The sequence below is a fragment of the Telopea speciosissima genome, chromosome 3, assembly GCF_018873765.1.
Source record: "Telopea speciosissima isolate NSW1024214 ecotype Mountain lineage chromosome 3, Tspe_v1, whole genome shotgun sequence".
Taxonomy (NCBI): Eukaryota; Viridiplantae; Streptophyta; class Magnoliopsida; order Proteales; family Proteaceae; genus Telopea; species Telopea speciosissima.
The window spans coordinates 1,790,339-1,804,492 of record NC_057918.1 but is presented as its reverse complement, the minus strand read 5'-3'; the positions used below and the strand labels follow the sequence as shown (position 1 = coordinate 1,804,492).

Sequence of the window (14,154 nt, the reverse complement as noted above, 5' to 3'; positions counted from 1 at the left end):
TGGAGCTGCTATAGACTTGATCTAAGATGCACAAGGACCCTTGCTCTGGCCTTTCCATCTTAAGACAGAAGTGGATGATCAAAGTGTAACCACATATACTCCACCAGGAAATGTAGTTACTGTTAATTGCTGGATGAAAACCCTGGCTTTATTGCAATCGAAAAGTAGGATTTTATCATTCTAGTCTTGCCTACAGTGAATGAACATGCAGCCAAGCCATGGATGTCAGCGAACAACAAAATGCTGTCAAAGGCAATAAATTTGGTTACAGTGGATTAATGTATACCATCCCCAGCCCTATTGTAGAGGGTGATGCAGCTTTGGTCATTAGATGGTCAGGCTCTGATGAAAGTGAACCATAAGTAATGCATCTGGTTAGACACACAGCATTTCTTCCTGCCTCTCGGAATATCTCATTCTGTTGGAGGGCTGGATTTACTGACTCCTCAACAGACAAATTATCTAATTAGGTACTGCTAGAGCTGTTATTATATAGGCCCATATGCCAAAAAATAATAACAGTCCAACATTGTTTCATTTTACATTATATTATAAATGCACAGTTGCTTGGGTAGATGCAAATAGAATTTTTATCTTTAGGTCATTTGTAGACGATAAAGTGTTACAGTCTATGATGTGATTTTGTGGTCCATGGTGGACTTCAGAATAATCCCTCAGATGTTAGCCTCTGAAATGCCTGAAACAATGAAGACTCAGTCTTGTGTGCTTTCATGGATGTTAGAAATGACAGGTATGGGCCTACGGCACCAAATGGCAAAATTTTAGGCTTCAAAAGGATGTCCGCCCTGTACTTGCCAATAAAGAGAATTTACGAATGCAGTAACCATAGAGAAAACACACGATCAGGATTATTTTAATTAATCAATAATTAAGAGAGTTAACAAAGAGAACTTTTTTCCCGTATTAGATAGATAAAACATAAAACATTTGCTTCTTGAGGAGAAGCTACTAAGAACCGATAAGCTTTTCCCAATACACACATATAAATGTAGATATGCGGGATCTGTGCAAGGAACCAAAAACTAGTATGCAGCACACTGTCCAGAACCTAGCTACCTTACTTACAATGGTGAATGAAAGAGCAACTACTCTGTAGGCTCTCAAAGTAACTACCATTAATGGCAAAGGGAGGAAATTTTCACACTATTGAGAAATATGAAGGCAAATAAACTGTTCCAACATCAAAGAATAGCAATTTAGATTGTAGAATAAGCAAAGCCAACATCTTGATATTTTACCTTTAAACATTTCATAGCTGGAAGTTTTAAAGACAGTAAAAGCCAAAGAACAATCCATTCTGGACTCGAAGTGTAGGTCTACTTGGTGCAGTTGTGGGGACAAATGCCAAAAATGTCACCAATATGCCTGGGGTGGGGCAAGAGGACCAAAGAGAACCAATGGCATATAAAAAAGTTACCTGACTGGCTGACTCGCTCCTATTAGATCCTAAGATCAGAATTAACTTGGGGAAGCTTTACAACCCTTAATTCAAGGTAGGTGAATTGGATATGATCAAGGTCAACATCTCAACCAGATGAGATGATCTACCAAAGTCAACAAGCTATAACTCAACCTGGCATCTAGACTTGCAACATTTCCTTTGTGCTTGAGGAACTTGGACAATGGAGGTTAGGAGATCCAACTTTCCAAAAAAACTCAATAGCTACTTCAGGCAGTCGGAGTTTAAGAATAATACTACCAAACAAAGGGAGTTAATGGCATTTAGCCTCTAAAACAAACTCTTTCAGTTCCAATTGATAACATATATCATTCAATCCCAATACTAGTTCAATTCCAGCATGCAACTTTGAGTGTTCTATCCTTTGGGATCTTGAAAACAAGGATCATGCTGAAAACAACTATCAGCACAACCTCCTCTAGCACTTGTGAGTAGATCTATATATATGGGCTAAACTGCCGACACATACAGCAAAATTTAGCCTTTAAATTATTAAATGGTTCTTGTAAAGTCCTGAAAAAATAACAATAATGGTGAGAAGTACTATGAAGAGTACATACAGTTTAAAAACCGTCTAATGATTCATCAAAATCACTTTTCTAAGTCTGCCAGAAGCGAACTAAGATATAGAGTATATAAATAACTACCTTCAAAGTTCAAACTAGACATTCCACGGTTCATCTGCTTTAGAAACGCCAAGACAAGCAAAGAACCAAGTGTGATGTTGATCCCAACTTGACGGAGACAGAAATCATTTCCATGACAAGCAAATAGAGGTATTATATAGAGTCATTTGACGGCAAAAGAGGAGACAAAGAGGGGGAAGGCGCAGAAGATTGTAAATTTAGGTCATTAATTGGTCCAATTTAAGCAAAACTAAACATGTCGCTTAAATTGACCAATATCATGTACTCGGTCATACTACATTGTATTCCAGACAATGAATTAGCAGACTTCCATCTCCAAATTATCATCTTGAACTCCAAAATTTAAAACCTAAAATGTGGTTCAGACCAACTGACCTTGTTCAAATTAGGCATCACTATCGTCACTGTCATCATCATCGCCGAGATCGTTAACAATATAAGCTCCCGGCTGGGCGACCCGCCTCCGCGTCCTTAAAGGTAGGATGTTTTCGAGATCGACTTCAGCAAGCGGATCATCGGAAAGGTCAGTGTCCTCGTCGGAGGGATTTCCATCGTCGCTAGAATCATCTTCACTTCTGTTTTCAACCTTCAATTTACCCTTCTCTTTGTCTTCGACCATTATTCCTTTACCCTTACTATCAATCACAGATTTTCCGTTGGAATGCTCACCGTTCTCGTCTACAACTTCATCGTCTGAGTCATCGCCATATTCATCTTCGTCGTTTCCACCGTTTGCTTCTGCATCTGAGTCATTTTTGCTAGATTTTTCTTCAATGAGTGGGGGATTATTACCAGAAACCTCAGGTTTTATCTTCTTTGGATTATCATCCTCATCGAGTAATTCAAGATCAGATTTTCTCTTCACATGAGCTTCTTCCAGAGTTTCTTTTACGAGTTCCGCCATGATCTTATCTCTGAGGTGTCACTCAATAGAGTGCTACTAAGTCTAGGGTTGTGGCGGGACCGGGCACGGAACTGAAAAACCTTCCGGCAGGGTTTTACTTCGTGCTGTTATGTTAGGGCTTTGCATCAGCGTATCAGTCTCTCAGGGTTTTAAAACATGGAATCGGGGGCGGAATCGGTCATTGGTGATTCTTATCAGAATCGGCCCAAATCGGTGCTCAAGAACCCTAAATCGGTCATCATTTCCCCCAAAAAAAAAGGAATTTATAGGTTTAGTTTACTCAGAAACAAAACCTTGCCCAAGATAGTTTCAAAGAATCAATCCAAGTGCTTGATCAAAATAGGTGGAGTTATGAACTGGATCTGATCCTGTTGGAGATTTCCTGTTTCAAGCCATTGTGCTCTCAATCTGAACCTGATGAGGTTTTTTCTTAGATATCCATGAATCTGGTGAATCTTGATCACCAGATTCATGATCAGAAGATATAAACAGTAAAATACATCTTCTAAAGACAAAAGTTTGACAAATTTTGTAACCAAAAAGCAAATAAATAGATAAAACAACAATGAAGTTTAAATCGAAAATAAGACGATAGCAATTCAGTAAGATCTTGATATAGAGCTCTTCTAATTGGCTAAGATGGTCATTAAATCAGGGATTTAGGTTCGTTTGAATAGGGCTTGGACCTGATGGTCGAACCAAACGGTTCAAACGGTTGACATGGTCATCTGACCCAAATTCATTGTCCATTTGAATAGGGCATGTCCTTCTATTATGAATTATTGGGCTTGGAGCTGATGATGGAACCAAACGGTTGACATGGTCCTCTGACGTCCCAAATCCATTATGAATTGGATCCAGACCACCTGGAACTTCATGTTGGACATGAACACCTCCTTGTGGGTTTTGACCTGAGGGAGTTTTGCTCTTTAAATCCATGTGCATTGGTCTTGCTTCAGCAATAAGAGCATGACTTGAATGCAATAACACAACGATCAGATCAGAATAACTACTAGCATCTTTGGTACAAGGTGACTTTGAGGCTTCCATTGCTTCAAGAAGAAGTTCTAGGGAAGATCTGATCGATGAGTCTCCTCTGCTTGGGAGATGGTTGGTTTATATAGGAGTTTTAGGAAGCATTGACAATACCCACTTAAGGAAAATTGTCAAAATAGAAATATTGGAGAGATCTTGAGCTAAAATTGGAAAGAGATCCCACTCCCCAAAATTTGGAAAGTAGAAGAGCGCATAGAGATTTCTCTTCCCACCTTAAAGACTGAATTTTCTTAGCGGAAAAAACGCCCCTTCACGTTGTCAAGGGTAAGAAGGAGAAGAAAAAAAACTGAAGAAGAATTTTATATTTTTGGTACAATTTTACAATTCTTACTTCCATTTTAATGAAGCGGATTTGAACTGTTTGGTAATGACCAATTGGGTCTATTTTTGTAATCTGTGTGAATAAACCCAGTTCTATCATGCCTACAAGGCTACAACATAACTTTTATTGAAGGTGTATTCACATAGGGTAAAGACAGGATCTCTTCACCATAGTGCTTTAACATTCTGATTAGACTCTTAGAATAATAAATATCATCATTAATCCCGCCCACCAAGGTTCATATTACTTGTATTAAGAGATTCTCTCTTCACGTCACAGGTATACAAACATCAAGTCACTCTTGCTTGCCTGAAGTGGTCTGTCTTCTAACAATCTAACCCATCTGAAAATTTGAATTGGACCTCAGCTATAACTAAATCCCAACACAAAGAAAGTTTTTGCTGGGCTTTTTTAACCAAGGGCTTATGCTACGTCTGTTCAAGTTGGCCCAATATGTGCCAAACCTTTAAACTTTTTTTTCCTCTTTCCAACGCATGGCTCTAAGCATTGGTATCAGATTTTTTTTTTGTTTTTTTGATAAAGGCATGTGTATCAGATAAATCCAATATGATTCAAACTTTAAACGTGTTTTTTCCCCTTCCCACGAATGTTTCCGAGTATTGTATATCGAATCAGCAGTGTCGGCCAAAAAGTGAATCATTTGTAAATTTTCATCCAATACAGACCGATACAGTCAGATAAATATTATGTCGGTATTGGCGGTGACCGATATGGCCACTGATACTATACTTACAATTTTGTACCATGGTGCTAGAGTTCAATTTCTCACCAATTGACGTTAATTTTCGCATAGCAGGAAATAGTTCGTTTACGTGGACATTTAATATGGAGAAAAAGTGTAGGGCCCATCATAGAATATGAGTCAGCATAGGATAGAATATTCACAGTGTGATGGGCATCTTTTCCCATTTGCGATTTCAAGGGGAAACCTTCTCCTTGTCTCTCATAAAGTCATAATAATGATCGATGGCTTTTAGGCCACATGGTGGGTGATTCTTAGGACCCATGACTAATGGTTTGTAAGCCCTATAAATTAATTATGGGTAGGAGATTGTTATCTGATCATGTTGCGTCAGTGTGGGGTCAATGAAAAGGTATGTAAATGGATTAGGATCGTCTCTATGGAGCCCAGTGCTCAAGGGGCATCCAACGATTAGATTGTGCCACATATATCTCTATGCACGCCTAGGGATGTGATGCACCCTGGGCGTACAAGGTTCTTTAGAGACGGGCTAAATCAATATAGATATAATTTTTTATTTCATGGGACAAGGTGGTATTTTCACAAACTCTTGTGTTTGAGAACAGAGTCACATGATTAGATAGCATTCTTTTTCCCATTAACCATGTATCAAATTTGGGATTTCATTTTTCACCAAAAATTAAATAAATAAATTGGGATTTCATCTCAACAATATGTCATGCTATTTTGAACATTTTTGCTTATATAGTTCAATAATTTAACCTAATTATATTTTATTGCACATTGATTAATCTTTTTTAATTGGAAAGACATTCTTTCTTCTTTTGATATATTGGGAAAATGCATCTGAAGTGGTTGTGTAGGTCATTCCATCTCTCTCTTTTGACACCTCGTCTTTGTCTCTGTCTCATATTGATGAAAGGGAATAACTTTTTTTTTTTGTAAGAATGAAAGGGAATAACTTGTTGTCACCAAAAGGTTGAACTAAAAAATTGTAATATTTACTTGTTTTAAAAAGATTTTTAAAAAATTGAAAGTCATTTAATGCAATTTTCACGTGAAATCACAGGATATATTATCATTCTAAAAAAAAAAAGATGTACTCCTAAAAAGTAAAAAAATAAGATTATAATCTTATTGTAATTCTACAAAAAAAAAAATTCTTATTGTAATCAAACCTTGGTTACAACAAGATGAGAAGCCCACCAATAAAGAGAGGACATGGCAATTACAAAAAGGGTTCACTATGCTTATACATGATATGTAGTATGGTTGGTTCACCTATCTCAGCCTTTTTTCTAAGATCAAGCAGTATGATTGGGTCTAGCCCATGGTGTAAGGTATCGGTTGTATTGGTTGGTCCGTATTGATACCAACACCAATCCCTGAAACAGTACAGATGAGGGTAAAAATGTAAAAATTGAGATCTGATATCGGTATTTTTGGGGTAAAACTGTCCGATACAACCGATACATGTCACAAAATCAGTTATAATAATGATAAGACCGATACCATAGTGATACCGAAACCTAAAACCATTGTCTAGCCGCTAATTTTGACATGTTGCCAATAAAAATAATACTCCTTCTATCCAATTATCCAAAGTATCCATCCCTTCATGTGACGTAAATGATCAGATGTGTTTAAAACATTCTAAGCTGTCTTTCTATTTCATGTGTACAACTTTGCAACTCAATTCAACTAAGTTTTTATATTATACTTTGAAGGTCTTATATGAGTCATGATGCTTGCACTATACACGTTTCCTTTTCTTTTTTTAAATAAATTGATCAAATTATCTCCGTATAACATTTAATGATAATGCTGACTTTACTTTTGTTATATACTTATAATTGAATGACATACATGTTATGGTAAAATGATTTATTTTTAAAGACAAAGTTTTCTGAGTTGTAAGGGAGGGAACATTAATTTTCTATTTTCTCTCCTTACATGAAATGATCGTGTTGCCCCTCTCTTATTTTTTTTCCCTTCCATTTTCTCATAGGTACCTCATGTTTTTGGATCTCTAATGGCTCAGTGAGTCAGCCCCACATCATTTATACGAGATTAGGAAAAGCTAGCTTGTGTCTGGTATGCATTCTGGGTCAATGCATTTCAAGAAATCATTCTAAACACATCCTTAGTCTTTCTTCCATGATCTTAAACATCTGGACTTGCAATTTATTTAACGTATATTTGTCATCTCATCTTTTCAACCTCAAGATTTTATGGGTCCCAAGTACCCCATCCTCTGGAGATCTGAACTATAAATCATGATTAAATAATTTGTATTTTACAATTATACGTAAAAAAAATTTGAATCGTATAGCATTCCAAATACTAATTAGTCTAAAATTACGTTTGATATGATTTATTTGAATACAATTTCGACCCCGAATGCACTCAAAAAAATGCATACCAAACACAACATAATATGCTTATGGAATGAAAATTCTATAAGTTGACCATGCTAGCACTCCCGCTCTTGCTATGTCTTCACTTGAAATGAATTATCTGCCCCTATTTACCCGTCACCTCCTCATTGGTGAACCCCCTAGGTTGCTTGCACACAGAATTCTCTCCCTACTCTTATAGTATATTATGCACCATAAGTCTTCCCACATGTTTAATTCAACTTTATAAAAACACAAAAACAATTCTCATAATAATGCAGCCTCGATTGCGTGATAATAAGAAATTCAACACCAGCACTTTTTTGGGTGATTCCAGACTTTCCAGTTCCAAATACAGAATGGCAAGGCCACGCGCGGGTGGCAAACTGCCGGACTCTGGATGATTCCGTGGTGTCATGAGTTAGTGGTTAGTCCCATGTTTAGTATTAATTATTCTGAAAAACAGTAAATTACACTTCCCCCCTTTGTATTTTACTTGAAAAGCATTTCCCTCCCTGTATGTTGACTAATGACATTCCTCTGCCTTAAAATTGAAATATTCTATCAATCATATTCGTTTCGTAAAAAAATATTATTAAGTGATGACATCAACCTTAATATATTTATTTAATTTCAAAAATACCTTTATATAGTGTGATATTTCAAAATTACCCTCCCTAATAATAAGAGAATTAAGAACCAAGCTCGTTTGAACTGATCGGCCCCTTTAGCCTTTACCCACAAAACTAGCTCTAATAGAAAAAGCTTGATCAGATTCCAACAGGAAGCAACAATTCTAGTTCACGGATTTGAAAAAATTAAATTTTCAGAAACAAGAAAGAATCATCTTCTTCAAGACATGAAAGTCCGGCAATAACTTGGGTCTATCTCTTTAAGACATGGAAGTTTGGAGGACCTTTCTGCAACCTCTGCCCTTGCTGTGAGCTCCACAGCGGTCCCCACTTCATTGCATCGCTCTTTCTCCCATGCCTTTCTAGGTCGAAGCCATCTTCAATAATGCCATCGATGGTGATGGTGATGGAAGGTTGGGTTGTTGCCGTTTGATGTAGAAGAAGAACATGGTCACAACAACGGTTTCTTCCATGGAATCAGGTGACCATTCTTTAAAACTTGCAATGACAGCGAGATTTGTTTGGTAGTGGGTTGTCACAACAACCTACATTTGTTGATGGAAGTCAATTGGGTAAAACAACCCCTTTTTATTGTTTTTTGAGTTGAGCAGAGTAGATGTTCCAGATTTGTTGAAAGTGAAGTATATTTTTTTCTTCCTGAGCAATCATTGTTCACGAGAGTGTCATTGATGGCGATTTCAGGGAGAAGCAATTTGGGGATTTTCACACGATTGCCCATAACCATGCCGGCCTGTAAATCCTCCATTGTTATTTAACATTTCCCACAATACTCTGATGCATGGGATGAAAAACCATAATGGTTGGGACCATCAGCTTCTCTCCTACCATAATTCTCGCTATCGTCCTTTGTTGATTCAAGGGATTGGAGTATGATGCAACCATCCACGTTGTTCTTGAACACAAGCCCGTGAACTTGGGCACTTCACCTGGGAATTTCGCAGCTCAAATTGGTCAAATCTCAAGTTGGGTTGAGATTGGGCACTTCATGTAGGATTTTCAGTAGTTGTCGATCCGTGGGATTTAGGATGGGTAATGACGGTGCTGCTAACTGATACACGACGGTGCTCGGATGTCACTAAGGACGATACCGGTGGTGAGGGCGGCGATGTCTGATCACTCAGAGTTGCAGTGGGGACGGGTGGGGTTGCAGGAGGAAGAACAAGAAGAAAGAAGGATGTGAGGTTAGAGATAAGGGTATTATTATCTTTTTAATTGTATTTCTAATACGTCAACCAATATAAATACGATTAATAGAATCTTTCTATTTTAAGGGAGGGGAGTGTTATTAGTCAATATTTAGAGGCGGGAAGTACCTTTAAAGCAACATACAGGGGACGGGAGTGTAATTTCCAAAAGAAAAAAAATGAAAAGATAGAGAGTGTGGAAGACGTGCAGTTTGAGTCTTGTCAGCTACTGGTCGTTTTGTTTGGTTTGGTTTGGTTTGGTTTCCTTTAATTTCCTGTGGGTGTCTCTCATTTTTCTCGTGCTCAGGCGGGGTTACCTTTCTCTGACCTCTTTCTCAAAGTTAGACCTTCTTGGGGCTGCCGGGCATAAAGCATTTTATAACTTTATATAACTTTGCTTCTCATTGTCACTTCTTCACTCTTCGTCGCTCCAAAGAAGTCTAGGTAACCTAATTCCATTTTGACCGGGAAACACGAAAGGATGTCGAAGGCAACAGCAGAGCTCGATTTCCTCGGAGTGGAGAGGGAGACCTCCTCCTCCTCCTCCTCCAAGTCTCAGTTTCAAAAGCTTCTTGAGCCACAAAGATCTTTTCGAGGTCTATCTCTCTCTCGCTCTAAGGGATCAGGAATCTCTTTTTGTTTTCACATCAGCAAGTGTCTCTAATCTACCTATTTTCTTCTTGTACGACTTTCTCAGCCCCATTATTCTTCTGTTACAGGTATTCAAGGCGCCATTTCGGGGATAAACCCTCAGCTTCTTAAGAATTTGATCGACTCCGGAACTGGTTCTTCCGAAGGAAAACGGCAGGAACTTCTGTTCCCCTCGCCGTCGACTACATATGGAAATCAAACCTTTCTTCCATCTTTACCTGTTCTCAACCCTATCTCTAGGTAATTTAATTTTTTTTTGTACTTACTATAGTTCATCAAATAAGCAATCAATCAATTCAAGGTTTATAAATCTTCCCCATCGTCGGCTTTTGAGGGAAAACTACTTTTTTTTCTTTTGGATTTTAAGTATCTTATCCCGTTTTCAAAATTTCAGGTCTACTTCTGAAATTCCACCAGAAAATACTCGATTAACCATTTTCTATAATGGTACCGTCTCCGTGTTCGATGTTCCTAGCGACAAGGTTTTTATTTCTGTACTCTTTTATTTTCTTTTATATTTTGTTCACCTTTCCAACAATGATAATAGTAAGAAAATTTTCGATTAGAAGCATTTGCTCAAACTCTTGAGAAACAAACACTGACAAGCTTCTTTGTTTTGTTTTGTGTAGGCTGAGAAAATCATAAAACTTGCAGAAACCGAATCGCCTAATCCGAAACTCATAGCTTCTTCGAGCGCCGAACCTCGGCTGTTCGATAACCTTAACGGAGGTTAGACTTACTTTCTGTTATTTTCTGATTTGGGTGATCGATCTGAAATCTATAGTAGATATATACTGTAAGATATTTGACAGAAAAAGGAGTGTCGGTTCAACTGTTCCATTTCTGAACTTTTGGTATATCTCTAAAAATTGAGATAAAAAAAATTTCATCCGTTCTATACAGATTTGCCGATTGCTCGGAAAAAGTCTTTGCGGAGGTTTCTTGAGAAGCGAAAGGAGAGGTAATTTCTTGTTTCTTCTTCTTCTTCTTCTTCTTCTTCCTGTGGATCATTCATATATAGGCCCACACTATGACTTCAGGAACGAGCAGAAGGACCACCTAGAAAGTTTTGCGCGGGTTTCTACTTTGAAAATTGGTCAAAAATAAAGGAAAAGTTTCGAAATCTCAACGAGTCACCGAAAAAACTGGCGAGGTAAACAGTAAAACACAGAATATTAGAGGAGACAGCCAATCTAAATCTGTACAGTATTTAATTGTGTACATTACACCTGAGTTCAGTACACTTCAAGTGCTTTTGTTTAAAACAAAACACTCCCCAAGTGCATGTACACCGTCAGATGTATCTATTTGATACACTTGAGGTATACTGTACTAGAGTAATAAAAATTCCATGCTCCAAGGCTTATTATTCTGACTTCTGAGTGTTCCATTTCTGTTCTACTTTTGCTGTATAAGTATAGAATTTTAAAGTAGATATCTTTTCCCCCCCTAGTTGAAGAAGTTCCCACTTCTCTCTATAGTTCTATGGGCTGTCGCTATGTGCCGGTTTTAGGAATTAGAATCGGATTCGATATCGGTTGGGGTGTATTCTCCCGTGTTGGAATCGGCTTTGATCCATATTGATGAATCGATTATGGTGAAGAGAGAATATCTTCATTCATGTGTTGTGATTGAACTCTTAGAATAGTCTTTTTTTTTTTTTTTTTTGGCTAAAGCTTAGGAAAGTATGTATTAATTTTAAAAATTGTGGTGTTACATAAAATACTAGAAAGCTATCAATAAACCTTCTCCGAAGTCTGATCTTTCACCTTCAACAATACTATCGGCAAAAAGCCTAACCCAGAAAAACTAATTACATCCATGAAATGGAAAAAATCCCAAAGTCCTAAAAGAGAGAATTATGTAAATCTGTACTAGGTGCAGTGAAGTGCATCCCACTAGACAGCTTGAGAAATGAAGTTAGGAGTAACTTGAACTCTTGGAATAGTCATTATTAATAATATTATTATTATTATTTTGATAATTAATAGTCATCATTATCTTACCTAGGAAAATTCGGTCCTTCAAATGTTACTTTTTCCCCATGTTTCAAGGAATCAAAATCAGATCAGGACCAAATCTGAATCGTCTTGTGTGATTTTTATTCTCTAAATTTTTTTTGGTTTATTATTTCATTCTTTTCGTTAGTAAAATAACCCTCAAAAAAAAAATAGTGATACTTACTTCTTGTAACAAGAACACCAAAATTATTGATTTAAAACACCTAAAAAAATCATAGATTTTGAAACCAAACCTGATTCCTGCATCCGTCTTATTTGCTGTTTGATCTCCAATTTTTTATCATTATTTATTATTTTATTCAAAAAAATATTGAAAAGAAATATATTCTAACAAAGAATCCTAAATTTATTCAATAACAAAAAATATATTTATCTTCTTTGTGATTTAATTTTTGTAAAAAGATCAGATCAATTCCATTGTTAAGGGGGAAAAACTTGAATTTATTTAACCAAAAAAAAAGGGAAAAACTTGAATTTATGCTTGTTTGAGTTGTCCACGTAATCTTTTCAGCCCACGCATTACATGTGCCTTTTTACTTTTTCTTTCTTGTTTTGATTTTGGGAGACGTGTGGGTGAACGGGAACGTCGTGAAGGCGGTCATTGTGCCGTGTCTCATTAGTGGGTTGCTATGGCTGCTACGGGCAACAGGCCATAGACAATCTTGATCCGTGAATTTAGATCATCTACGGCCTACCTGATCGTAGCAGCCATAGCAACACCCTAATGAGGTGCAGTGCAATGATCGCCTTACCCCTGCCCGACCCGAGTGCCTTGCTCAAGTAGGGGTAAGACGATCATTATGCCGTGCCTCATTAGTAAGCTGCCATGACTGCTACGGACAGCAGGCCATGGACGATCGTGATCCACTTTTTAGTAAAAGAAATTTTGGGCGGCCAAAAATTGCGTCCTTATATCTAATAATTATCTATGATTAGCAAAGATCTTCATTTTAGTTTCCAAGTAAAAACCACGTGATGATTTTCATTTTTAAGCTTTTTTTCGTGGGACCATGAGGGTTACTTTCTGGAAACAACAATCCCGTGTAAGGGTTACTTCCTGGAAACAGCAATCCCGTGTGTCACCGAACCTCTATTATGTATCGCTGCACCGTCGATACTGCATAGGATCCTGGTCCAGTCAGTCTCTCGTCTTTACTTTGTTAACTCAGTTGCCATTTCATTACTCTTTATCCTGTCAGATTACTGAAACTGCCAAAAAAAAAAACACTTGTTATTATTCTTTACCTTACTGTTACAGTAATATATTATTATTATTATTATATAAAAAACCCAAATAAGAAGAAGAAAAAAAGCAACAAGAAGTAAATAACACGTGAAGTTGACTGGTCAAGATTATATTAATTGATTATTTTCGTATTAGTTATAAGCTGAGTGCAAAGTATATAGACAAGAGTGGTGTTGGTGGTCGTGCGAGACCAGGGAGGGTGGTGACAGTGGCCGTCGGTGAAAGACATAGATTAATTATAAATTCAAATTTCTCTCTATTATGATTTTGAATTTGAAAATATATATGGTCTCAGATTCAATTGATAATTTGATACTAATCTATACAGAGTCCAAATTTCTATCGGTATTGGTCGAGATATGAGTTTTTAATGAAAAATTAGTATTTTGATATAAGAGGAATGTTTTTTGTGCCGGAGGTGTAAGCTGCGTCTAGACACATGGGGGTGTGCATAATAATCATCCTACCCCCTGAATGGTACGCCTATATGTCTATGCACAATCTGCGTTGCAACATAGAGAACATGAACCTTTTGATATATTCAATATGATTGATAGATATCAATATCTGAATCGGAGTCTGTATCTATAGCAATCAAATTCAAAACCGTCACGAATACTATGAACTAAATCCGTACCTGATACCGTGTTTTATAAACCTTGGGTGGGAGTGACTTATGTGCACCATTGATAACACATGTTTTTATTAAAAAAAAATTATTTAATGGTGATGGTTGCAGGTTGACTTCAGTGACACCTTATGAATCAATTGGAACCTGTGGCGGTGGAAGTGGAGGTGGAGGTGGAGGAGAAGACAAGAAGGATAACTAGTTCACCTGTAATTCATTTATTATAAGAGACTATAGATAAT

The 14,154-nt window shown here is 37.2% G+C and overlaps 2 protein-coding genes across 3 annotated transcripts; one reads left to right on the top strand and one right to left on the bottom strand.

Moving 5' to 3' along the window:
- Window positions 1-2,199: 2,199 nt before the first annotated feature.
- LOC122654302 (histone H2A.Z-specific chaperone CHZ1-like) lies at window positions 2,200-3,157 on the bottom strand. Its single transcript, XM_043848328.1, has one exon. It carries the CDS (start codon window positions 3,029-3,031, stop codon window positions 2,513-2,515), a length of 519 nt encoding a protein of 172 aa, XP_043704263.1. The 5' UTR covers window positions 3,032-3,157; the 3' UTR covers window positions 2,200-2,512.
- Window positions 3,158-9,815: 6,658 nt separating this feature from the next.
- LOC122656250 (protein TIFY 9) lies at window positions 9,816-14,154 on the top strand. Of its 2 annotated transcripts, none has more exons than XM_043850732.1 (6): window positions 9,816-9,962; window positions 10,086-10,257; window positions 10,412-10,499; window positions 10,647-10,746; window positions 10,921-10,978; window positions 14,024-14,154. In XM_043850732.1, the coding sequence occupies exons 1-6, from the start codon at window positions 9,848-9,850 to the stop codon at window positions 14,112-14,114; spliced, it is 624 nt and encodes a 207-aa protein (XP_043706667.1). In that variant the 5' UTR covers window positions 9,816-9,847; the 3' UTR covers window positions 14,115-14,154. The 2 variants fall into 2 exon arrangements, with proteins under 2 accessions (XP_043706667.1, XP_043706669.1); XM_043850734.1 differs by lacking the exon at window positions 14,024-14,154 and adding an exon at window positions 11,058-11,155.

What these genes read in the sequence shown, in the direction of transcription:
- LOC122654302 (XM_043848328.1), bottom strand. Translation starts at nt 3,031, where the DNA reads ATGGCGGAACTCGTAAAAGAAACTCTGGAAGAAGCTCATGTGAAGAGA.
- LOC122656250 (XM_043850732.1), top strand. Translation starts at nt 9,848, where the DNA reads ATGTCGAAGGCAACAGCAGAGCTCGATTTCCTCGGAGTGGAGAGGGAG. An exon ending in TCGATGTTCCTAGCGACAAG is followed by an intron (nt 10,500 to 10,646) that starts GTTTTTATTTCT and finishes TGTTTTGTGTAG; the next exon opens with GCTGAGAAAATCATAAAACT. An exon ending in CTTGAGAAGCGAAAGGAGAG is followed by an intron (nt 10,979 to 14,023) that starts GTAATTTCTTGT and finishes TGATGGTTGCAG; the next exon opens with GTTGACTTCAGTGACACCTT.